Below are 26,191 nucleotides of genomic sequence, written 5' to 3'. Positions count from 1 at the left end.
AAGTGGCCCTCGGTGAAATTGAGTTTGACACCCCTGCTATAGAGGCACGTTTGTGTTTCTGTTTCTTGTGAAACTATAATCTAAAAGGGGCTGACGATCAGTTAACGGTGTGTTTGACATTAAATCAGAAACAATATCTTCACCATTTTCAGGCAAATTATGTATTTTTGAAAAGAAGAATCATGTGGACGATAATGATCTGATAATCAATGAATCATCAGTTTAATGAATGATACCTCATTAATGAGGAGTGATTCAGAATTAACTGTGAACCAGCAAGAGAAAAGCACACCATTAGCACCTACTCCCTTACTAATGATCCTTCTGTAGTATCAGGGAGAATCATGCTGAGAGGTTAGTGAATCGTTTTTGTTACACGTTTCTCAGGTAAGTTCTAGTTTTTATGGATGTGAATGTTAATCTATGGGCTACATATAATTTGTGGACAACTTTGGAACTGGAATATGTTACAAAACATGTCAATAAGATAGGGAAAAAGAATAACAAGTTTAATTTATATAATTGTGATAATATATTATCATTATGCAGAATAATATTGTACTAGCCATCCAGCCATGCATCCATCCTATTGACTACACTTTTAAGACAGTTTACCACTGGATTAAGTCGTTAAAATGTTTACTGGGCCAGACACAGACTGGATTACTTTCATATTTGTTTGTATGTCCTCAGAAACAGAAATGAACAACTCAGACTCAAGCTGGATTTCCATTAACCACAGAGTTGCAGAATTTGACATTTTGAAAATAAATTAACATAACAGAAACATGCCAATTTCGAATAAACTCTCCTTTTTTTGATAAAAAGTTTTTCCCCTGGGATGAAGAGGATTTTTTTTTTTTTTTGGCCGTATCAAAATTATTATTTTGCAAAACACCAAAGGATCAACCACCCGATGTTACAATTGGAGCAAACCATTAAGAAATAGTTGGAAGATCATTGCGCAGCATGTTCTTCAATGACTTATCGTGTAAATAAACTTATCCACATGTGATTTTAGTTGCGTTTGTTATTTAATGGAAACACCACAATTGCAAAATTGTGTTTCTTTCAACATTGGTGAAATATCAGTTTTTTTGCACACAGCTAATGACTGATGAGACCTGGCCACGCCCCAATAACCTTGCATGGACAAGCAGGTCGAGATGGTGGATGGATTTTTAACATTTGGAAAGCATAATTACACTTAACAAGAGTTAGCAAATATGTCCACTTGCAGGGAATTATTTTTTGACTCAATGAAAGTTGTTGCTCCACTTGCTCCATTTGTCATGCACATGTGGTGCTCATGAAAGTGATAAAGAGAAGCCTGAAGGTGCCACACCAAAACCAGATAGCAGACAGCTTCACTTTAAACCTTCGAGGCTCTTCAGCAGAAAATATGAAAGCTACAGCGTTATACTTTAATGTAGGTAACTGAGCGTGAAATGTGTTTAAGACAATGAATATTTGAAATTTTAGCCTTCTTCTATCTAACATATTCCTATAAACCTGCCTACATTCCTAAATATTAACGCTAGCTTACTTAAAGAAAGTCCTATGGGAGTCCTTACTGAGCTAATACTATTAAGTGGAATGAGTGTCCTGATATCTGCTATATGTGGGCTCTTAGCCCCATCAACATTATTAAGGTCTCACAGAGCCCTAATCACACTGAATGAGCTTGGGAAGAACTTTGATGATTGGCAAATCCATAAGCCTCCTGTCAGAGAGCAGCAGTCTTAACGCCACACATACAGCTGCGATCCGGATTTCTCGGCTGTGCCAGTGTGGGATTCTGTTCGAAGGGTGGGAAGGTTCTCCCGTAATGTGGGAGTACAGCAAATATATCAAGAGATGTATCAAGAGCTATAAAAGCATAAAGTGACACTTTGGTTGTCCGTGTAGAATCGCAGGCTGTATAGGAGGATGACAGTAACATCTGCACAGCGTGAATCTTTTCTAGGAACACTGGGGTTTACACACTAAAAGTCGAGGCCACACCAGTCCTGTCGCAAAAAGCTATGTATGTGTATATATATATATATATATATATATATATATATATATATATATATATATATATATATATATATATATATATATATGGTAATGGCGAACCAACCGGACATTGTGGTGGTGGATAAAGAACAGAGGAAAGCCGTTGTGGTGGATGTAGCAATACCAAGTGACCACAACATCAGGAAAAAGGAGCACGAGAAACTGGAGAAATACCAGGGCCTCAGAGAGGAACTGGAAAAAACCTGGAAGGTGAAGACCACAGTGGTGCCTGTGGTCATCGGGGCCCTCGGACTGGAGCAGTGGCTAAAACAGATCCCAGGTCCCAGGAACAACATCAGACATCTCAGTCCAGAAATGTGCAGCCAAGATACTGCGCAGAACCCTCAAGCTCCCAGGCCTCTGGTAGAGGACCCGAGCTCAGAGGATGAAAGAGAGAGACCACCCACGGAGGGTGAGAGGGGAATTTTTTTTTATAAATAAAACTATTGCACTTTTGGACCATACTTATAGTGTCCTTTGCTTAAAAAAACCTGAAAATATACCTGAACGGGAATTGGTGACCTACTAATATTGATCTGTGTACCTTTGACATTTGGAGCTCCACTAAAGTCCCATGAATAATTAAAAATGAAGCCAGGCCCTGGATCACATCTGTGTGACCTTTATGATCTGTCAGAATCACACATTAGCACTAGTCGCACCATAGTAAACTGGAAAAAGCAATACAGCCTATAAGATCCTCTAATGTTTTCAAAAATCATTTGAAAAAAACATTTTTTCAGGTTTAAACGTGTTTGAAATCTAATTGATTTTCTGTTTTATTACATCCTTATAATGTATTTATTAATTTCATATACGTCACCTTTAGTATTCATTGCTTCCTGATCAATAGTCACCTCTATTCATACATGCGATTAGCCAGTGAAATCGTTCTGATAATATTTTGTATTGATCAAATGCACAGGACAAATTGCTTGAAATCAATATGTTTCTATTATCTGCAGTGCTTGTAATCTTTATCTGAGCTGAGGCTATCAGTAAATATCTCCCTCCAATCAGATAATCCAAGAGGGCAAAAGATACCTCAATATTGGTATCTTTTGCACTCATTAAGTCTTTCACCGTCGTACAGCTGCTTTTTGAACACTCACCATCTGTGCATTCTTTATGTTACCTATCCTGGAGTTGATGGCAGCAAGGCGTTTTGTCATAAAATCAATCGGTGGTTCAATTAAGTTAGTGTGCCAAGAAAGGATGCCTGCTTTTCTGCCCGCAAAGCAATAATGTTGAGATTATTTAACAACCCCTGAAGAAGTTCAACAGCAGGAGCGAGGGGACCTGTCAGATAATGTGGAGGTGATAAAATGACAAGGGCTCCGAGGCGCCTAATGTGCTGCCAACAAGTAAACATGTCATTCTTGAAAACGGCCTCTGGAAATTGTTACGAAGCCACAAAACTTACTTTAAAAGTTATGAGTGTAACACACAGCCTCCCCTCACCCTGCAATCTTATTGGCACCTCTGATAAAAATCTACAAAAAGCTTTTATTTGCAGTCACATAATCCCAGACTGATTCTTTATTTTTGTTAAATCCAATCAAATCATTAAAACAATTAAAACGGCTGTCTGTTTGGGACACGTAGAACACAAAGTCTTTTCAGCCCCACCATCACAAAAGCAAAGGTGGAGTTTGCTAGATGCTTCTGATTGTGTGCCTGATGAAAAACAGAGGATGAATATTTCCATTCAATTTCTCCTCCAAAGGCCCTGGAAGCCTGGTTAGAGTGAAAGGTTTCTAACAAATTACATACCAGGATATAGTCTGGTGATCTCTGCCAGATAAACTGAAAATAGCTCCTCACTGGGACTTTCAGAAGAATAAAATTACCAGAAAAAACTCCAAATCAACCCTAACCCTTCCATAGGCATAGCTGGCTCCAGACCTAAAGCTGCATGCCCCAATAATGTGCAATAAAACACAGGTTACCACATAGTTAGCAAAAGTGGATTGGTCAAGGTTTAAATAGCAGATGTGTAAATACATTGGCATCAGGGTTTTGGAAAAACAATTACCGTGAATCTCTGGTATCAGTTTAAGAATCCCTCTAAAATGCTTCTAACTGCCTATTTTAAAATTTCAAACACCAAATGTACATTAATATGCTGTAATTTTCTCACTGGAACCCATCTTAGCACTACTGCAGAAGCTCACATCTACACTTCCTCCTCTCCTTGAGGAGATGCATAGTGCTTGCTGAGCATCAAAATACGACTGTGCATCGAGTGTAAATTTAAAGGTTAGCAGCAAAATTGCAAATGGCAATGGATGGATGAAATACAAACTATAACAGCCTTGAAATTAGAGAAAATACTAACAGATTTTATAATCCTTTCAAGAGGTGCAATAACCCAAAAACCCTGTACTTTAAAGAAACTACAGTCCGAAAATAAATTAAATATGCATATACATTTGATAAATGTACCTTTTTGACTTTCGTGTAAAACTCAAAGTTCTGAGAAATATAGATGTGCAGCTGAAGAGCATTTGTGTGTAGAAATTACTAATCAGATAGCTTTGTAAGTTAATAAGCAGCTCTTAGAGGCAGCTTAAATATTATCTTATCTGGTTGAGAAAAACCACCCATTCATCATTTACACCTCTTTGTCCTTGCAGGGTTGTGAGGGGCTGGTATCTCCAGCAGTCATTTGGCAATCTATTACAGGCAACACAGAGACACACAGCCATGTACACACATGTCTAAGGGACATTTAGTGTAGTTGATTAATCTAACATTCAAGATGTTGAACAGTGAGAATAAGCTGGAGTACCCAAAAAGAACTTAAACGCTCCAAACAGGAAAGATCCTAAACTGGGTCTACCTGGCACTTACTACCAACTGTGCCACCATGCAACACAGAAGAAAAAATAATATTTTGAAAAATAGAGGATTAATAGTTATCTGAATACCCAAAAGGGATATCTGCAATGTTAATCTGTGTCTTATAGTAGTACCAAATGTAAGTAATAAAATAATTACAATACATGTTTGCTCAGTTTACGTAGAGCACCTTGAACTGTTCCCCATTTTGCCATATTACAGCAGCAAACCTGATTTTACTTAAAGTTGATCTATTATGTTAACTTGAACAAGTCAGGATCAGTCTATGGACTATACAAAACATTTTCATAATTTTTTTTTTTTTTTTTGCAGAAAATCAGTCCTAGACAATTTTATCTCCTTCCAGAACTGTTTTAGGTCTTCCTGTCAATTTAAATCCAAATAACCTGCTGCTGGCCACGCCCTGCGACTCAACGTTTATACTTGCATATGAAAATGGCTGCAAACAGATGCACAATTATTCATTGGTGCGTCTTTGAAAAGTCGAAGTGGAGCCTTCTGCACAACCAACAAGAATTCAGCAATTGGTTTCTGGATGGTAAGTCTCCAACAAAACTCTGTACAGCGCATAAAACAGTAAAACCAGCTGACCAAACATCATGGTGATCTGCTTCGGTTGGGTTTAGCTGGGATTACTAGGCCACAGCACAGTGCCCTTCAAATGTAACTTAACAATCGGGAGATTTTTGAAACAGCTCATTTTCCAGACACCAAAAAACATTAACTTATTGTCAAAAAGCAGTTGGTGTCTTTAAAGCATTATGGCTGTTTTCAGAAGCAGTTGAAAGCCAAATAGAAGTATAAAACCATGCAAAATGTCAACTTTCCATTTTCTAGCCATCAATCAAAAGTCTATTTGTGTATAAGTGGTTATAGACAATGGTAGACAATGGATGAATAGATTGATGGACCTAAAGTATGAAAAAGAACAAAGCCGATTCTTACACTTGTAGCATACTGGATGTCCCTCCATATGTTCGTCTCCCTCGACAGGTCCGACATCTCGAACAAATTCTCCAGCACCACTTCCCCGATCATATCATGCCGGGAAAATCGGTCAAAGTCAAAGACGCTCATGTGTAGCTTCCTGACGGGCAGCTCGTCATAAGGCACAGGAAACTGGAAGCTTTCGCTGAACGTGGGATTGAGCGTCTTCCGGTGGACGCGCGTCTGGAACTTCTTGCGGTCAGGCAGCAGGTAGACCTTCACATAAGGGTCAGAGGTGCCACACAAGTCCTTGGCAGGTAGGTCAACGGCCCTGAGAATATTGACAAGCAACGCCTCATTTTCGTAGTCATACTTGAGCGAGAAGTTAATCCTGCCACAGTTTTTTTCGCCGCCATTCTTGGACGATTCCTCTGACTCCGAGCCCTTCTGCTGGTAGAGCTCTGGCTGGATGCGACCCAGGCTGGTTGGCTTTTCTTCCCTGTCCACCACGTAGTCGTTTCCCAGATCTAAGCTGCCCACCTGCATCTGCCTGGGGAGGTGTCTTTTGAATGAATTGTGCCTGAAGAGACAGAAATGATTAGATGGCGTTTGTGTTAAACAGCTGCAGTGAGAATGCAGGGAATAACTGTGGGATTTGTTTAATTAACAGGCACAGACCCACTCTTGTTGACAAAGGGCAGAGGATTTTTTCACTCTTAGCAACAGACTCTAACAATCCTGCCGGCACATGTATCTCTGATAAAAAGAAAATCTAAATATGCCTAGCAATTACACACAACATAACCATGGTTCTTGACTTTAATCACATACAGAAAAGATTTTAATGTACTTTTTCTACCAAGATGTTATGGTTGTTAGGTAAGACGCTCTATTCAAATTTCTTGTGTTGGTTTCGCCTTTATTTAAAGCTTAAAGGTTTGAAACACAGTGCTGGTCAGAAGCTCCTTCACTGACATGAACGTAACATTTGCGTTGGGCTTTTTATATGCATTTGAATTCTTCTGTTTTTGGTGTGGTATACAACAAATAAGTTTAATGAATAATAAAATTCAGATCCAATCAGGCTCAAAATTATCAATACAGCTTCGAATATATACATACACGCCCACTGATATTATGTTGCATGTCTTTATCAAATATTTTTTATGGATATTAAGTTAATAGAAATAACTCTGGCTTGATATTTGACCATGCTCATCAAAAATAAAAGAGCTTATTTAAAGTGGTTGGTTTCCTGGGAGGTTGAAGTTGTGACCATTTCAGAAGCTTAATGTTAGCCTGCTTCTAAAAGTCTGTTTGAGATCATTGATGTGTTGGAACGTCCAACTGTGTTGAAAGCTTTGACTCATCTCACCCAAAGTGTCAGCCTCAGCTGAAAGGAAATTGGTTGGGATGTTGAAGAGCAACCTGGGAACCACCAAAGCTCAACCCTATCGTAAACTGGAAGATGCTGGAACTGTCCGCAGTGAGATGAGCTTAACTTCTACAAGAAAAGGAAGTTAAGCTCTTTAACTGCAAGGTGGACCAAAGTTGGACTTTCTAGAGCTTGATTAAAGCAGATTAAACAGAGCAGGTGTGAATGAGCCCTGTTCGTCTTTTTATGTATTTTAAAGTCTTTTTGAGAGATGGCTATCCCATTTCCAATCAGAAACAAACTTCTTCAATGAATGAAACATAATTGTGTTTGTGTTAAACAGATCATAAACAGTTTAGACAGTTCATAATATATTGATATTTGTCATGTGAAACCATTTGGAAGAATAGTGTAACTGTCTGGTGGAATTTTATGTATTTTGTTTTTAAAAGCATAGCTTTAATTTTGATTATTCACCACAATATCAAAACTCCTGAAGCAATGAGTCAGGCTGTGGCCAAGCTCAGTAGTTAAATGTCTGTGTCATGTCCTATCTGTGCTCCGGGTAAGTTGAAAGTCGTGGATTACTAACTGAATTAACTGATGATGATGAAACAAAAAAAGTAAAGTGTGAATTAAATGAAAATGTGTTACCAACATATAATAGAATTTGTTCAATTTGTCCAATCATTGTAACGACAAAGATTTTATTAGAAACTGTTATTTTTAACACAATTCATGAAAATGCTCAAAAATTAAGGGTGAGATTTCTTTTTTTTTTTCTTTTTTCTTTTTTTTTTTACATTTTTCAGTATGATGTTATGCGGCTTTAATAAAGGTTAAATTTATTTCAAGGATTTTGACACATATTCACCCAGGGTGCTAATAAGTGTGGAAGGTGCAATAAAACAGGCTTAAAAAAAACTGATATTGGCTTCTTAGTCTGCTCCAAATATGCTGCAAAGTGCTTCTGGTGCAGCATATGTTTGTGTACTCTGTTTCATTAATTAGTTTGAGGACTCATATCAGCTTTATGAGAATGACCCACAGAGAGTTGCGGCTGAATTATGTTCGACAACCACAATGTATATTAAGTTAATCTCTGCAGAACCAACTTGCTTTGAAAATGTAATTCTCTCATATTAGTTATACGGCGACTGTTCCGTGAAAATGTGCTGCAGCTTGAGGTTGCTTCTAATTTGCATTATTTATATTTACTAACTCTGCAAAAACATAAAATCTTACCAAGTACTTTGGTCTTGTTTCTAGAGAAAATATAGTTGTACACTTAACATAAGACAAAGTACAGTAATTTTTCAGTAAGATGTACAAGCTTGTTTTAAGTAAATAATTCCTTACTATGATCTCTTGATGAAAAAGTCCTAGTTCCGTTGGCAGATCATTTCAGTATGAAAATACATTTTTCCATGCTATAAATTAACTAATCTGCCAAAGGAGCTTGTACTTTTTCATCAATATTGAAATATTCTCTCTCTTCTCTCCTATAGCTTGCTGAAAAGTTGCTTGTAAAATTATTTTGCTTGTTTCAAGAGTAAAAATAAATTAAGACTAGACACTAGACCAAAAATATGTAAGATTTTGTGTTTTTGTAGTGAATGGAACGTCTACAATTCATGTTGTAAAAAGTCTGCATTGCAAAAACATAAAACCGTACTATGTACTTTTAGTCTGGTTTCTTGTGCAAATATCTTAGTACACCTGAAATAACATAAAACTAACTTACAAGTAACTTTTCATCAAGAAATATGAGCTTGTTGTAAGTTAATAATACTTTAATATTGAGGAAAAAGCACTAGTTGTCAGTGAAATAAACAAACAGTGGAACAATATTTTTAGTCTAGTTCTAGTTCCACTGGCAGATTATTTTACTTAGAAATAGTACTTTTTCATCAGTATTAAGTAATTATTGAGTTAAAACAAGCTTTGCTGAAAAGTTAGCTTTGTCTTGTTCAAAGTGTACTAAGATATTTGCTCTATAAACTAGACCAAAAATACTTGATAAGATTTTGTGTTTTTGCAGTGTGCATTCACAGCCAGCATGCAACCCTAGACATATTTTTATATGAACAAACCATACCTGACAGTTTTATATGCAGCGAGGTCTGCATTTGCATGCGTGTGTGTGTGACACTAACCGTGTGGAGGAGGCCGGCTCAGTGGTTTGCCTCTGCATGCGCTGTGTGCGGCGCAGGAAGTGCTCCCTCATGGAGAGCTGCACATCGGCGGGGATGTCGGGGGAAGTATGGCTTATCTTCACGGCCGCCTCCAGGAAGCCCATCGAACCCACGGGGTCTTTCACCTTCTCTGTCGCCATGGTGATCGCTTGCTGCTGGGGACTGGCCAGCGGGAGGGGTGGCTGGAGCGGGCAGTGCTGCGGGCCACAGGCCGGGCTGAGAGACGGGCTTGGGAACTGGGCCTTGCTCCGCCAAGGCACCCAGCAGAGCTTCCAGGAGACAAACGTGAGAAGGCCCAGCAGAACGAGGCCGCAAACAAGAAACACAGCGAGCACAAGGCCAAAAGTAGCGTCTGGTGGTGAGCCGCAGGGACCAGAAGCAGAGGATCACACAATATGGACAAACAGATGGTGATTACAAGGGTGAGAGAGGACACACACAGAGAGAAAGAAAGAGACTATTAGAACATGGTTTCTGATACAGTCTGCTGCTGCATCAGTGGTTTCTATATAACACCGAGAGCATTGTGTAAGTACAGTGTGCGACGTGCTTCATAAATATTTAAAACAAACCACCATTAGTCAGTTCAGCCAAGGGATACGCAAAGTAAACATAATTTAAATCCAAGCGTAGCTGGCTCCTAGTTTCCACCATGTTATTGGCTGTGAATATGTTATTCCAAATGTGGCAAATTATTAATAAAAACAAACAAATTCAGCATTTGCATTAAAACAACCAAAGCCACAAGGATACCAGAAATATCTCTGGTATTTTTAGCAATCAGGCACAAACAAAATGAATGCACAGTCAAGCCCGTTTATTTTCTTCTCTATGAAAATCCTTTATATGAGCAACACACACAGAGCTGGACATTCACCAAGAAGGCTGTCAAGCACCCTGCAGGGATTCGCAACGAGCTAAGGACAAAATCCACAGGGAAGTGTACTGAGTCTACAAGTGCAGCCTTTTTCCCTTTAAATAAATATTACACTCAGCACCTGTGGCTTAGAGCGTCTTCTCCTGCTCTTCACAGGGGATTTAGACTCTGCTGTCAAAAATTTGCTTCAGTGTTCCGTTTTGATTGTTCAGTTGCATCTACAATTACATGCAGAGGAGAGTTTTAGTGGCCACTCAGAGGATGCTTGAGCTCCTCTTCTTCACAGAATGCACCAGGGAAAGAGCAAAAGGCTCCATAAAGGCATGTGGGAATGGCTTTGACTCGACCTTTTCTCACCAAAACTCAAATATGAGCACTGACATGAGCAGAAACCTGCTGCTGGTGTTCTTCCAGGTTACATCATGAGCTTAGTTTACAACAGTGCAGGATAGGTCTTGGCTAGAATTACATAAATAGCGGAAATAGAGGATAATTTTGCCATTATTGGAAGAATAAACCAATACACACAAATATTTCTGCAGATTTATATCATAGTTTTAAGATAATTAAACAAAAAACAATTATTACTCATGCTAGAATGAAACAGGACTTTGAAATTGAGTCAAAGCATACTTTTTTTAAGCTTCTTTAATTATTACTAATTCCTGTTCCTTTAAATTTAAAATTTTTACAACTATACCTGATTTTTATATTTCGCTTATTAGTACCAGTATCACTCATTTCCATTCCTTAGTTTCCTCATGTCACTAAAAAGCTTAAAACCCAAAATTAGGGTTAGAAAATAACAAGTTAGAAAATAACTTGTTTAATTTTGGTCACGTTTATTGCGCAATCTAGCTCACAATTAAGATTATTTACCGAGCTTATCAGCCAAATTACATGTAGCCTGTCCATTGCCCACGTTCGCTTCCCTGAACGACATGTAGTTGTAACTCTGACCACTAGATAAAATAGTATCCTCAGAACGATTGGCGGCTGCACAGTGGCGCAGTTGGTAGAACTGTTGCCTTGCAGCAAGAAGGTTCTGGGTTCGATTCCCGACCCCGGTCTTTCTGCATGGAGTTTGCATGTTCTCCCTGTGCATGCGTGGGTTTTCTCCGGGTACTCCGTTTTCCTCCCACAGTCCAAAAACATGACTAGGTGTGAGTGTGTGTATGCGTGGTTGTTTGTCTCTGTGTTGCCCTGCGACAGACTGGCAACCTGTCCAGGGTGTACCCCACCTCTCGCCCGGTACGATAGCTGGAGATAGGCACCAGCAACCCTCCCGACCCCACTGAGGGACAAGGGTGTAAAGAAAATGGATGGATGGAGAACGATTGGCATGCGTTTCAACCAACATTTGTGGTGTTCATGTGCTATATTCACAACAAAACGCGTATGAGGCTAATTAGCATCATTCGTCCTTAAGGGGCTGAACTGCAGGAAGAGCATGACGGAATAGGTTTGTTGAAACAATCAAACCTCAATACACCTTGATACGAGTAACTGCCCCATGCATTTAAAGATTACGCTGGTGATCAAAAGACAATTGTAGAAAATGATAAGCCAAATATGGTGCTCCACGTAAATAAATTGTCTGCACTGTTATCTTGTACAACAATTTAGAATACAAGTAATATATTTAATATATTTTGGAAGAGATGTGGTAAACGTAAAGAACTGGGCAACAGCTCTGGTTTGGCACTGGAACCACCTTGTTAGGAAATCCCAAAATAAATTATAATCTATAGGTTTCCTTAGACTGACATTTGCTTTGTAGCATTGGATAGATTTGCAATGTTTGTATTTGGCCGGATGTTAAAAATGAATACTGACTGAAATGAATAGACTGAATGTAACTTGATTTAGATTAGCTTTTTTTAAATGCCTCACCTAAATAAAATTAATTTAAATTAAACTGAATTCAAATGGATAAGTGAAAATTTTCCTAGATGAGGAGCAGATCTCGTAAATACATAAATCTATAACATTCATCCTGAAACTATTACATAAAGGTAGTGGAAGTAGAGCTTTATTTCCCTCTGATTATCCAGTGAAACTCATGAGAGTAAAAATACTAAAGAACATAATTTTGATTAATTTAAAAAGGGAACTCATTTAATATGTCAATGGGCTACTTTTTAAGCTTCCTATCACAATGTGCCCAAATTTATGGGATTCATTACAAGGAACTTGAACTAATTGGAAAGTCCTTTAAGGAAACTTTTTGGCTTAGCCATGCAACGGACTGGATTTCGAGTCTCAGGGATTTATCCCTGAGGAGGATTTCTCAGCTGTCCGCGGCCCTGGCCTCCACGTCATGTGAAATTTCACACGGCTCTCCACAGAGCTTCATCCGGACTGGACTGTCGCTTGCAGTCTTCATCCTTGGTCACAGCAAATCGAAGCTGATCTCAGACTGTGCTCTCAGACACGCTGCCATACGTCTCAGTCTTTCACTACAAAAATGTGTTGACGGGATGGGAATTCAAGTTGAGCATGTAATTCTTTCTAGTTTTAATGGGTTTCCACTGCAGGGACATCTCTGACATTGAACGGTGTACAACAGACACAAACAGAAAAACAGCCCAAGCCTGATTTATGGTAAGGCGTTCTGAACTTCAGTCATGCTGGATTCATTAATGCATTTTGTCACACCTGCTGTGCTTCATGCTTACATTTGAAACGTTTGCACTTCTTCAAGCTGACATGATCAAAGCATTGTAAATTTGCTGTTAACTTTAGAAGCCCCTGCTTGCACAGGATGTACAAACAGCCTTGACTTGATTATTGTGTTACAGAACAAACACAGCGATTTTCATGCATGTTTGCTGTGATTGCCCAGATTCATGGAAATGCAGCCGTGCGTCAGACACAGTGGCATTCCAGGTCCCATTGTATGAGAATGAATCATTTGAGTATGTTCACATTTGAATGCATCTGAGCCTGAACTTTGATGCTGCAGCTCGAGAGCTGACAGTGATAATAACAGTCTTTTCACTGGTCCCTCTCCTCTCACGCAATAACTCGGGCTGAACCTCACAGTGTGAAAATAACTGGCACCAAAAAACATGACTGTGTGAGCAGACTCCCAGACATGTGATCTTAATACGCTTGTGATTGTTTACCAGGCACATTGACCTTGACATATTCATATTTGAATGAGCAGCTTCCAGAAGATGAAAAGACTGTTTGTATCATTGTCTTTTTGCTGATAGCAACACAATTTCTCATGAAAAATAAAAAAGGCAGATAAAATAAAATGTCAAGGATTTTTTTCATCGCATTTTGTCGCATTACAACCACAAACCTCAATATGATTTAGTCACATTTTATGTGGCAAAATAAAGAAGCTGATAATTGTGAATTTAACTGAAAAGAATAAATAGTTTCAACATAATTTCTATGAACAAAAACCTGAAGTATGGCATGCTTTTGTATTCAGTCTATCCTACTCTAATATAATTAACTCTAGTAAAACCAACAGCATCATGAACACCAAGAAAAAGAGCAGGAAAGACAGACTGATTGCACATAGAATGAGTAAAATAAGTATCGAACAATACATGTGACTACAGTTCCACCATACAAGGGCTGTCTTGAATCTGTTATGACCAACACATACGTTTGTACAAAGTATTAAATAAATATCAGTAAGTGTGTTCAATTCTTTTCCTCCTGTGCCACTTCACATTATTACACATAAGTTAGTTTCTTTAATTATTTGTTTTGGTTTCTTTCTGTGTACGGAGTACATGGAATGTTACCAACACCTGGTGAAAATTTTATGTCATTGGCCCCCTTGGAAATATGTTTACTAAGAAAAACTGTGATGTGTTCAATACTTATTTTACCCACAAGAACATAAAACACAAAAAATATGATGTATCATTCTTCAGTGTGCACTACTTTGTGTTGATTTATGTTATGCAAGCTGAATAAAATACATTTTGTGGTTGTATTGTGAAAAAACATGAATCGATTCAAAGGGTACAAATACTTTTGCCAAGCACCATTGTCAAAACTGAAAGCAATCATTTGCTGGTTGCTTCAGACAAACCATGCCCATCCTGTTGGGGAATCAGAACTCCCCAACAGAACCAGATTTGCTCCAGCTGGACGACACACCTTCCAAACCGGCCCACTAAAGCTGGCTGGACACATGCATGTCCTCCCATAGAGTGAAAAAAACATCCCAGATTGAGGAAACATCTGCAAGGCACCATCTCACATGCAAGAAAGCTGTTGCCAGAAACCCTGAGGTAGATCTGCTTGCCACAAAAAAACAATTCTGCTGCCTATCACACAAAAAATGTAGAATTGTAGAAGGTGTAGACTCCAGTTTGATGGATAAATGTGTTGTTTTCTTTGCTACGTGATGAAGTCAAGGCCTTTTTTGTAGTTTTCCGAACAAATCATTATCAGGTGCAGAGTGCTGATTGGCCACCATGACCTGCTGATGGAAATAGTAGCAACTTCACAGCATACTCCAATACAATCTATTTTCTGAAGTCATTTGAGACTCACAGGCAATGATAAAAATTCTGCATTTCTCATTTGTGCTCACAGATGACTGAATGATGATGTTTATTAACTGTGCGTATTTAGAGGATATCTTTCTCCCAGCTGACCAGAGGTAAGCTCATTAGCACACAGTCATTATGGTCATCCTGAAAGATATTCAGATATTCACAAACACATTTATTGGAATAAAACCTAAAATCCTGTTCACAAGTGTGTCTCATTGGATTACCCACCCTCACAGGGAAATTTTAAGTCTCAGTCACCACAGCTTAACACGTGCTGTGATGATGAACCACTGATCTCTTGCCAGATTGGAGTTTTTCCATCACACCCAGAAGAGAAAACGCCTGCTCCTCTCTTTAGCTTGCCATCAGCTCTTCAACATCTGCCGGTTGCTGTGCAAACGTTGGCCCTAAACTCTGCAGCTGTTCTTTCTCCAAAACCCTGATATTTAGAGAAAAAAGGTGGTGCAACATATTTAGTTGCTCCAGGTAAAGCTTCATAAAAAGAAATGCAGTATGTTGATGATGAACAAAACAAAAAAGAAGAGTGTGATCTGCAAAGTGTGCTTGGCCCACCAAAAAACACCAAATTCATTATTCAGAGAATGTTTAAGTCCCCAACCATCTCATGAACTTCAATCAATAGAGTAAATAGTAAATAGATGTTGAGGGAGTTCAACTCAGAAAAAAGTAGAAAAAACAAATGATAAACATTTGGAAAACAGGGGTTCTGCATGGTGTAAAGGATATACAGAGGCCAGTCCTTACCCTCCTCCTCTCTCCACCAATTTCCTGTTTGGTAACTGTCAATAAAGGGTTTAATGCCAAAAATGTTTGGAAAATTAAGCACTTAAGCTCCTGGTTTGCTTTCAGTAATTATTAGAACCACCTGTTACCCAGCTGGACCTGGTTTCTTGTTCTACATGGTTTGACTTCATGCTTTTCTAGTTTATCTTAAATTTCTCCCCACACGTCTGGTTCTAGTTTCGATTTTCCGTCATTCCTTGTCAGACCTTCTTTCTAGTTCCTTGTGGTTGCTTCTGGTTGTTGTCTGTGCATCATGTTTCGTTTTTTTTTTTGGAAATTCTGCCTTGGGTGTGCTTCAGTTTTGATAAATAACATATCTCCTTCCTCTCAGACCTTACCTGCATTGTGTAACTTTCTTTTATGTCAAGTACTTTCCAATGCCTTTCTGGAAAGTACTTAATATTTAAGCAATGTGAGGTTGGAACCCAATTGGACCTTTATGTTTAGTTGTAATCCTGCTGAAAAATGCATATTGAAGAAGTTGCCACTTCTAAAGCTGACAAACGGAGAAAAAGTAGAAGAAATTCTAGACACTTTTTACATCACGCATTCCTCTCAGTAATTACAGCAGCTAAATCCTATCAGAAAAGGTGTAATGAGGTTAATGACATGATGCCTATCTTTGTGTATACATTACATTAAGTATTTTCTGCTGTCATAAATGTAAAACATAGAGGCGATAGAGTTGAAATGCTGCTAATTTCTTCATCCTTTTCACCTTCTTCCTGTGTTGAGGAGAGAAGATGAACTAAATGCAGATAGCTAATGATGCAGTGAGTCACAGAGCGGGTGAGAGTGCTGGAGAAACGGAGCATGGTTGAAAAAGCCATTGTTCTTCCTCTCTAGACAGATAGGTAATGAAGCAGAGCCGTGTGAACATATTAGTACCTCCGGACCAAATCTCCCCCGACAGCGCAAGCCTACACCGACCTCAGGGTTTAGCACTCTATTAATGATTACACCCATGCCATGGTGGAGTGGTTTATCTCAATCCTACAGTCAATCAAAAAGAAGAACCTTCAAACCGTCACCAAGGATTTATCAGTGTCACTATAAAGCTTCCCAGCTTGGTTCTAGGTTGCATGGAATGGGAGTGGAGGATTAGGGAAGTACTACAAGCGTATTAGTGCCATTGTAGATAAAAACACAAAAAAATTATTGGTGAGGGAGGAAAAATATTCAACAATAAAGATTCTTAGCCACACTAAGAAAATTTTAAAAGTAAATTATGAGAATGCAGTCAAGATACTACAATTTTATTCTCATACAACTTTATTCTTGTAATATAAGTTAATTATCATAATACTATGGCTTTATTTCTGTATTATAGCTATTTTATCATATGAGTATATTCTCATAATATTGTGACTTTATTCTCATAATTATTATTATTATTTTTAATCTTTTCTTAGTTTGGCCCTAATACTCCGTTGCAAAAATTGTGCCAAAAAAACTCAGAAAGTTCTAGACTAATTCAACATATTTCCAAGTAAAAATGTGGATATTATGCAACGTCAAAAAGTCAAAAAACTTACAAAAAAGGTACATGTTCCATAATCACAAGCATGAATTTATAATATTAACTTAGAATATTCTGAAATTATGAAATCAAAAAGTTGTCAGAAAAATGTTTACTGACGTTATGAAGTAAAACATTTGCGACAAAAAAAGACAGAAGTCCCCTGAGCTTTAAGTGATAAATTTAAGGGGCTCTATTGGTTGAACAGGTTATAAGTCTATAGGTCTTTCACCCTGGGTCCGAACAGAACACTGGTTTAACAATTGTACAATACCTGCTTGAAAAGCAAAGGAGTTCTGCTCGGGTTGCTAGGTGACTCAGCTGTGGTTGCTAGGTAACGGGGCAGTGCCTCGCAGTTGTGACATAATAATCGGGAGGTTTTTGAAACAGTTTGTTTCCAGACACCAAAAAAACATTAACTTATTGGCAGAAAAGAAAAACAGCGTTTTCTAATACTTGGATTATTTTTAGAAGCTGTAGTGCTACGAAGGTTTCCACTGTGTGTATTAATGCACATTAAATTACATCTGGTGTTTGAATTATTAAAACAGGTTTTCAGTTATCATAGCCATTGGATCACCATTTGAGTTTTTAGAGGGGGTCTCGAGTATATGTGGATTTCAGTTATTTTTATTTGCGTTGTATTGGAAAAAAAAAAAAAAAACGAGAAAACATTTTATTTAAACTATCTGTGGATTATTACCATAATCCATTATCATATTTAAATGACAAGGGAATCAATGTAATATGCAATGTTTAAGTATGTGGCAACAAAATAATTTGTTTATAGGTAACTAACTGAGACAGGAGGCAGACAAAATGACAGCGACTGCAACTGGATCCAGAGCTGCTTCCCTTGTACAGCCCTTTGAGTCAAAGAGCTTCATAAATAAATGCATTATTATGAAATATATCCAGAACAGCGCTGGTGACCTGTGGCAGGCAACTTGTGGCCACACATTGCTCAGGTTTCATCCAGAGGCAGAATTTCTGAATCTTATCAGGCATTTCTGATGACACGAACATTTAATTAAGATTTGTTTTGAAGTCTGAGTGAAAACTACATCCTTTGCTTTTTAAAAAAAATCATGTTCTTTCAGATCTCACCTGGTTTCCATAGTAACATAGTCATTATAGCCAGGGAGTGTTCACTCTATTTGCTGTGATGAATTGAATTGTCTGTGGCAGGAATATTCCATCCCATTATAGATAACGCTCAGATAATAGAAACACACAAAGAGTGAGGTTTTTTTTTTTTTTTACACATTTTGATTAGGACTCAAATTAGGTTCTGGTCAATAATCTCAAATGTGGTAAATAAACTAATCAGTCATTGCAATTGGAAACATTTCTGTGTATTGACCTCATTTTTTTAAAAAATTTTCAGTTAACCTTTGCAGCACCTATAGTTAAAAAGGTCATATTGGTGTAAATAATTGCTTAAGGTGGACAATTAGGGTGAACTTTGCTGTAAATGGCAGGCAGCAGTAATGACATTATGTAATGAGTCCACTATTAAAACAGACCACAGCTTTCACTGTAAAGAAAAATGTCTTGTTGATCCCAAAAAAGTAAAACAAGATTCATTGCAGTTTTACAGTAGTTGCTGGTTACCACAAAAATAATTCACATTAACAAAAACGGTCCTCAATGACTGACACAACTGAAATTATGACATAGAACATACATAGATACATAAAGAAAAGCACAATATAAAAGCTCCCAACAGTCCTACGGGCCAAAATGTTATGTTCAAGTCCAGATATTCATTGTCTCTATGCAGTCCATTAAGCAGCCATTATAAAGTATTGACTGGGTTTTCAAAACTATGGAGTTGACGGATAATGCAGCTGACTATTCAAAGGGAGGCCATGTCATTTGCACACCGCAGCACACAAAGAAACACCCTGGATTATGTCTTTGTGGAATGTGGACAACGGTGCTCTCTGGTGGGACCAGGCTCCAACGTAGTTTAGTTGCAGTAAAGATGAATGAGCATAAAACCTTTCAACAAATGTTTCGAATGGCTGTGAAAATTGAAAACCATAAAAGCTAATCAAAATTCTGGTTTTAAAACAAAAACAAGACCCATAAAGTCTGAAGCAAAAGCATGAAGGGTTTGACTGTAATATCAGTTCTCATGTTAAGAAAATCAAATTCATGTGGAGTGGAGATGGTTCTAATGGCTGCCATTTTCAGAGAAGCTTACAATGACTTAAGAAGAGTCCACCTTACAAAACCTGCATGTATCAGATTTTTGCCACTTATGCATGTTAACTTACACCTCTGCAAATGAAGCATTTTACAAACATACTTATGTCAGAGCTGTAAGTTGTGGCTTTGCTGTTTTCCCAAAGGTCTTCAATAATACACCCTAATCTTGATGTTGTTACTTCAGCTGTTTTTGGATTTCTCTGTATCTGTCTTTTTTTTTCCTTTCCAGAGCAATCATCAAATCCCATAATCCTTCAGATCCCTAAATCCCTCACCACCACCACCACATGCAAAGAGGGGTTTAGAGCCCAGCAAATCAGCCTGAGGTGAGACTGGGAATCTGCAAGTGGAGGGGAAAATCATACTCCCACACTTCTAATAAGGTGATAATATATATTACATCTCAATTTCTGAAGGCATTTATTGAAATAACCTTATTTCTATTACTTACTGAAAAGCCATTAGGTGAAAAATCTTAGAAATAAAAAGGTTTCAATTTCAAATGCAACATTGCTGACATAAAATATCTGGAGGATGCACCGTCAGTCCAAATTGAAACTGTGAACTTGTTTTATTACATTTTTTTTTCCAGCTCAATCTCCATCTGGCTTCAACCTGGAGTCCCAAGATATCCTGTAAGACTGCTGTTCAAATAGTTTAGCCTTGTCTTTTTGAGCAGCTGGTGCGTTTTCTGTCTGAGTTTTGCCAAAATATGCCACAGAGATGTCTTGTCCAGAAAGCTGTGACTGTGAAGATGTTCAAACTTGGCTCCAGAGTTAAAGGATGCATGCAGACAGACAGATTCTGTCCCTGGAATGCAAAACATCAAACCATTCCAAGGTTAGTTTTTTTTAGAACATTTCTGTTTTCTCTCTGTTTCAAGCTGGGTGCATTTTAGTATTTGGTTAATTTAAAGAAAAGCTTCCACTATTATTGTTGTATAAACGAGCAGATAATTTACATCTATCTGATTTTCTTGACTAATTAAATGGTAAATAAAATGTAGGGAGATGTCCATATAACCCTTATTGCTTAGTTTCAAATGGAAAACTGTTTGGTTTAGGAAAAAACACCCATAGATATCAAAACATAATTGTAGGCACCTGTGCAAAACAAGACATGCAATTTAAAAAAAAATCTCAGGAAGCAAAGAGCAAGAATTGAAACTTTTAAACAACCACTCCTGGCAGTTTTCTTTTTGGAAATTCATTGCTGAACAACACATCAGCATTGAAAAGGCCAAAAGTTTGCAATTCAACAATTGGACAAATTAAGTGGGGATTTGGTATTTCTCTTCTTTAAGGTCCCCAAGTGAGAACTTCTCACTGTGTCTCTAACTTTCACACCTCAGGGTTGATTTATTCACACTTCAGAATTAGACTCTTTATAAAAAAGCAAGACCACCGCTGAGACCTAATCTATCTTCTTATCTATGTTAACCTGTCTCCTTAGCTGGTTTCTATGGTCTTTAGCTAAAAAGGAGATATATCCTTTTTGTTTCAGAAAAGGATATATCTATTTTCTAAAACAATTTTTGTTAATTTAAAATTTTAATAAGGGCAAGAAAAGTTGGTTTGGGAACTTCGTAACTATGGAAAATAAACTATAGCTACCTTGGATTACAGTGTTTAAAAAAAATGAAGATATATGACAAAATATATACTAATAACCTGTAATGAGGAAACCATTATGTTGAACTTCAATGATTTTATTATTCTGTTAAAATGCATGTATTTGTGTAACAGGTGTTCTTAAAATGTGTGTTACTTTTGCTTTAAATAGTGCATTTGTAGTGCGATGTGGAATTTAACCATCAAGTGTGACAGGACAAAGAAAAATACTTTTGCCATAGGATCACTATGTTACAAACGAGCAAACTGTACATGTTATATTATACATACTTCATAAATGTGACAGGACATAAATGTGCTTCAATTATTCTTTTGGAATGACATAAAACTGTGTCTGAAGACACTTCAACATATGGAAAAAGAAAAGAAACCACGCTACAGCAGCGTTAGCAGGAATAAGTGATCTAAATGCATTGTTTATTCATCCGTATTCAGGCAGGATTTGTTTACTTCAGTCTCTCCCCACACACAAGTGACAGTCTGTCTTTTAGACTAGTGTGACGTAAGGTTTTACTTTATTTTTATGCTGAGCAGTTTTCTAAGTAAACAAAAAACCTATGTAACAGAGATAACACTTACCATATCCGTGATTTTATTTAGAAATTTAGTATGAAAATAGTCCAAACTTGCTGTAAATGTGGTGGCTAAAATCAGTGCTCTTTACTCCTACATGGTTTTTGAATCTATTTTTATAGCTGCAAATATTAAGGGCAGTGGAAAAAATATATTTTTGAGGTAAATAAAATAGCTCAGGCCTTTTACTCCTCTCCTTTCTACCTTTTATCTATTTTAGAGTTGTGTTGTTTTACGCGTTACTGTTTGTCTGATAAATTGTTTCTGCTTCAGTCAACATGATTTCCGTGCCTCACTATTTTCTTTGCCTGCGTAACAGTCTTTGTATTGGTTCATCTAAAACCTTTAAGGAATAGAAATAAACCTTACACTATCGCCATCTTGGATCTATTCACAAAAATATGAAATGGTGTTGATAAGTTTAACATACTGACAACAGAGACTTAAAACCGTCCTCACCAAGCTGCTATCATTATAATAATCCTTATCATAAATGTAATGTAGGTTGAATATTAATCTTTCTTTCTGAACTTAGCATCCCTATCCTTCGCTTCATTGCTTCTGGCACCACTGCCTCGCCATATTCAAACTCAAGTTTGCTATTTGGACTTAAGAGGGCTCCTAAGTGATGCCAGCACTTGCACTCAATAATCCACCAGCAGAGACTCTGAGAGCGGTTATCTCCTCTGAAAGTGTGAAGTTTATCCAAGCACAGTCTCCAGACTCCTCTCTTTCTAAGTCCCTTAACTGCTTATAAACTTTATAATCTAGACACCAAACCTGAAATATTAAAGTGATTACAGCAGAAATGACGTTTCCCTTTGAAAACGCCCTTCATTCTGATAAAACTTGATTATTGTCTTCCTTGGCCAATCAGAGGCCATGAGAGGAAATCCCGTGAGGATGTGAGAGTCAAGTTCAGCTAAGTGTTGGCACCTGGTCTTATCACACAATTAACCCGCTTGTTGACCGCGGGACCCCATCTGCACACAGCTCGCCGTCACACATGGGGGTCATTCACACATCCTTCCTTCTCTTCCGTCTCAGAGAGAGGACAAGAGGATGTAATTATTGTTTTTAAGCTGACAGTTTGGGGGCATAAATGTAAAATGTACTTAAAGAAAGTGACCAGAAGATTCCTTGTATGAATCACTTTCAGTTTATGGTCGTTTGGTTGGCTTAATTGTAATGAGATTTTGTTCCAATGGCTTACAAAAAACTAACAACTACAACTGTTAACTTACTAGATATTTAGCACTGTTGCATACACTGTCTTTAACTAGAAAAAGCAGACTGCCACGCTTTGGGTTAGACCTGAAAAATGTATCAAGCTTTTCATGCAAGTCGATGCTGATAATTATTGATTAGCTTTTTGTTTCAAATATCTGAAATACTGCCAGATTCGTGCAAAATGACCCTTCCTGTTTTATCCACAGTTTTCACGCTGCACCATTGCTGTTTATTTTTAAGCAGCTATGAGGCACAGTGGTGAAACCTTAAACTGCTGCTGTGCCAGTGACTCAACAAGTTGTTGCTAGGTAACCAAGGAGTGAGTTAATTGATGCCACCAACAGCTTAGTTGGCTGTGAGAGGTTGAGTTGGTAAAGCCTTTCCTCTGCCTACATTTAAAAACCAATGTTAAGATCAGTTGCAGTTTATGTCTTAGTTTTGTCAAAATTTGTAGACTTTATGTCAACACAATATGATGAACTCTGCTTTGAAATCCTTATGTTGTAATCAAATAAAAAATTTTTGACCATTGCTGTTACACATGGTTATTACAACTAAAACTGTATCATCAGAAACAGGAAAATTTGTAGCAATATATCCCGTGATTATTTACAAAACAAGGATTTTTTGTTGTTTGGTTGTTTCTCACTCCTGGGAGAAGTAACTGTTTTACCTCTACAAAAATGTATTGTGAATATAATACAGCATGTGTATAGCAAATAAATGAAAAAATGTAGGTGGAGCTGTGTCAAACTAGTTTTAATAATAGTTTCCTGAGTTTATATGCCATCTAATAAAGCTGTTTTAAATGCCTGTCCTCTGTTCTGCTGGCTTTTTTTTTTTGGTTTGGGTAATATTTCAAGCCATGAAAAACTGGACAGTGTTCCTGTCGTTCTCGTTATGAGTCCCTGACCTTGAGTTGACTCATCATTGCGTCTGTTGTCGGTTGGACGCATGCCTCATTCCCCAGTCAGCTGACCTGTGATACATCCGCCTCGTGCCCGATTCATCATTCATCCCAAGCCTCGTCTCAGGGACTTACTCTGTCACTATGTGAGTAATGAATTTTTACCATATAGAGAGATACGGCATTCTATCCAATATGAAGTATTATAATTTGTTTTTATACGAGATGTAGAGGAAGGAAATGTCATAAAGCAACTCCAGTTAGTGCTTTGGCAGTATAGGAACTCCAGAGACCAGGGAAGCAGGTGGATTGCATGATGCTATCAAATAATAAAGGCTAGCAAATTTATGACATTACAAGGCTGGAGGACCTTTATCGATTTAGCCTTTGCTTTCTGTATACAGCTGTGTGGATGTTTTAACTTGCAACAGTATAGCAATAAAAATAACCAGCTGCAATCCACTGCTGTAAAAAAAAAAAAACTTAAGTTCATTTTCAGTTTGAGAAATTCCCATTACCAGGGATTTTATATGGATGCACAACCTCCATTAGAGATGGAGGTTGAGCCTGATATTGCTTGACAAAAGTTTTTTCATCTTCTGAAAAATGCTCCATTGCTTTGAAACATTGCATTGTTAATCATGATGAATACATATAATCGTCATGCATGTAGAGATAATATGAGGGATGTTCAGGCAGCATGAAGGAGATATCACTTCCTAATGTGTTGGAAACATTTGTGACTAAAAACACAATTGAACTGTTAATGGTTTGGTAATTCCTTGAGAGCCTAACTATGTACCAGAAGAAGTTAAAGCAGAAGAAATTTAACCAATACTTTTATTTATTTTCACTTTTAGGGATTGTAGCATTAAAAAATAAAATCAATCTTTGGAAAATACAAATGCATTGTTTAAAAAGAGACAAACGCAAGACCTTGTTCTCTCTCCTGCAAACGATGGACCATAAAATAGATTATTGAGCTAATTTTCTGAGCTTGGGCCACAAGTAAAACACCAAATGGCACACTGATTCATGCTTAAGTTAATAATTAAGGTTTTATCAAAACAACTTGTCATTATCAGACTTTAGTTTTCTCCACCAGTTGAACAAGTAAAGGGGAACTAGTGTATAACAAACCAGACGCATGGGCCACTTTCACGATGGAAACAGATAAAATAGGGTTCTAAATTGCACAAGTTTTCCAAAACTTTTTTCTCTAATCTTGCTCCAGTGCTAAACTGCTGCTAATACTTGCTTAGCACCAGTTTGGCTTTTGGCTTAATAAAGTGCTTGCTTCTTTGCTCCAATTTCAGGCTCAATCTCCAAACCCATTTCTGTTAGAAATAAAGCCATTGACATTAAGGACATGTGTCTGCAGCTATATTGAGATGTGTAATGTGGTTTGTGTATTTAAACTGCCTCCTGCAATTCAGTCCTCCACAGAAATTAAGAATAAAATGAATGGGTTGATTAAACATTTTAAGTAATGCAATGACATCCAGCTTTTTAGAGGTAGTCATAAAGGATGCCAAGTAATCTCTTTATAATATCTTACTTGGGTTTTTCCACATTTATTTTTTCATCATAGTTAATTTAAGGTATTAAAGTGAAATTATAAACTTTTAAATAAGCTAAGACGCAAACTTTCTTAAATGTTAAACAATTTAGGTGTCTACTGATGCTCTAAATGAAGATGGTATTTTAAAATGTCAGACAATGAGTTTTTTTGATTGCTGACAAAGTGTTTTTTTGTATCACAATCACTCATTTACTTCACTGTCCTAAATCTCTCCAAAGTCCAGTTGTGGAACATTTAAATTATACTGGCATTGACTAAAATGTGCCACCTCATCAGATGTCTTAATGGGGTCAACAAACTCCGGTCTGTTGAGACCTGTGGCCTTGGGACCCTGAATGATTGCGGAAACAACTACTCAGTCCAAGGACATGATGCATCCATCTCTCCAGAGCTGCTAAATCATGAGTGGCCTGACATTTGGGGCCCTGTATGCTCAGAAGCAAGCAGCCTCATGATGCATGATAGCTCAGCTGATGGCAAGAAAAATGGCAAGGGTGAGGGGGCTTCATCATGATGAGGGTGTTATCGGACCAAGATGAGCTCCAGCACGGCTCGGCGAAGCAGCTGAATTCACTCATTTATCTCCTCCACATGGTTGTGATTAATGAGCTCGTCTGGCTCTGGTTACAGACCAGAATAACCCTCCCAGTATTTACTGGTAAACCCTTCTTCAGTGCTTATCATTTTTCCTCTGCTCGCCACCCTGCTTGCTTCCAGTCCTATTGGGAGGTTTTTTCCCCATTGAAAGGAGTTTTGTAGTCACTGCACTTTTCTCTCTAGAAAAGTCTACAATACTAATAGTTCTTTAAAGAGACAATATTATGTGTTTTCCAGGCACATAGTGCTATTTTTTAGCACAATCAAGTAACTATGTTTGCTTCACTTGTTATAAAAATGGGGTGTAT

General features: G+C 37.7%; 1 protein-coding gene across 1 annotated transcript in view; it reads right to left on the bottom strand.

Annotated features, from left to right (window-relative positions):
- The window catches only part of syt6a (synaptotagmin VIa), an 88,659-nt gene that overhangs the window by 12,353 nt on the left and 50,115 nt on the right, over positions 1-26,191 (bottom strand). The window contains exons 2-3 of the mRNA XM_015017422.1: positions 9,382-9,772; positions 5,869-6,430 (exon numbers count right to left, since the gene is read on the bottom strand). Of these exons, the coding sequence (XP_014872908.1) occupies positions 5,869-6,430; positions 9,382-9,772 (953 nt within the window). The remainder of the gene's footprint in view (positions 1-5,868; positions 6,431-9,381; positions 9,773-26,191) is intronic.

This window comes from Poecilia latipinna, unplaced genomic scaffold, assembly GCF_001443285.1.
Source record: "Poecilia latipinna isolate Pla-1442-1.1 unplaced genomic scaffold, P_latipinna-1.0 Scaffold2140, whole genome shotgun sequence".
Taxonomy (NCBI): domain Eukaryota; kingdom Metazoa; phylum Chordata; class Actinopteri; order Cyprinodontiformes; family Poeciliidae; genus Poecilia; species Poecilia latipinna.
This window is presented reverse-complemented; position numbering and strand designations above follow the sequence as displayed.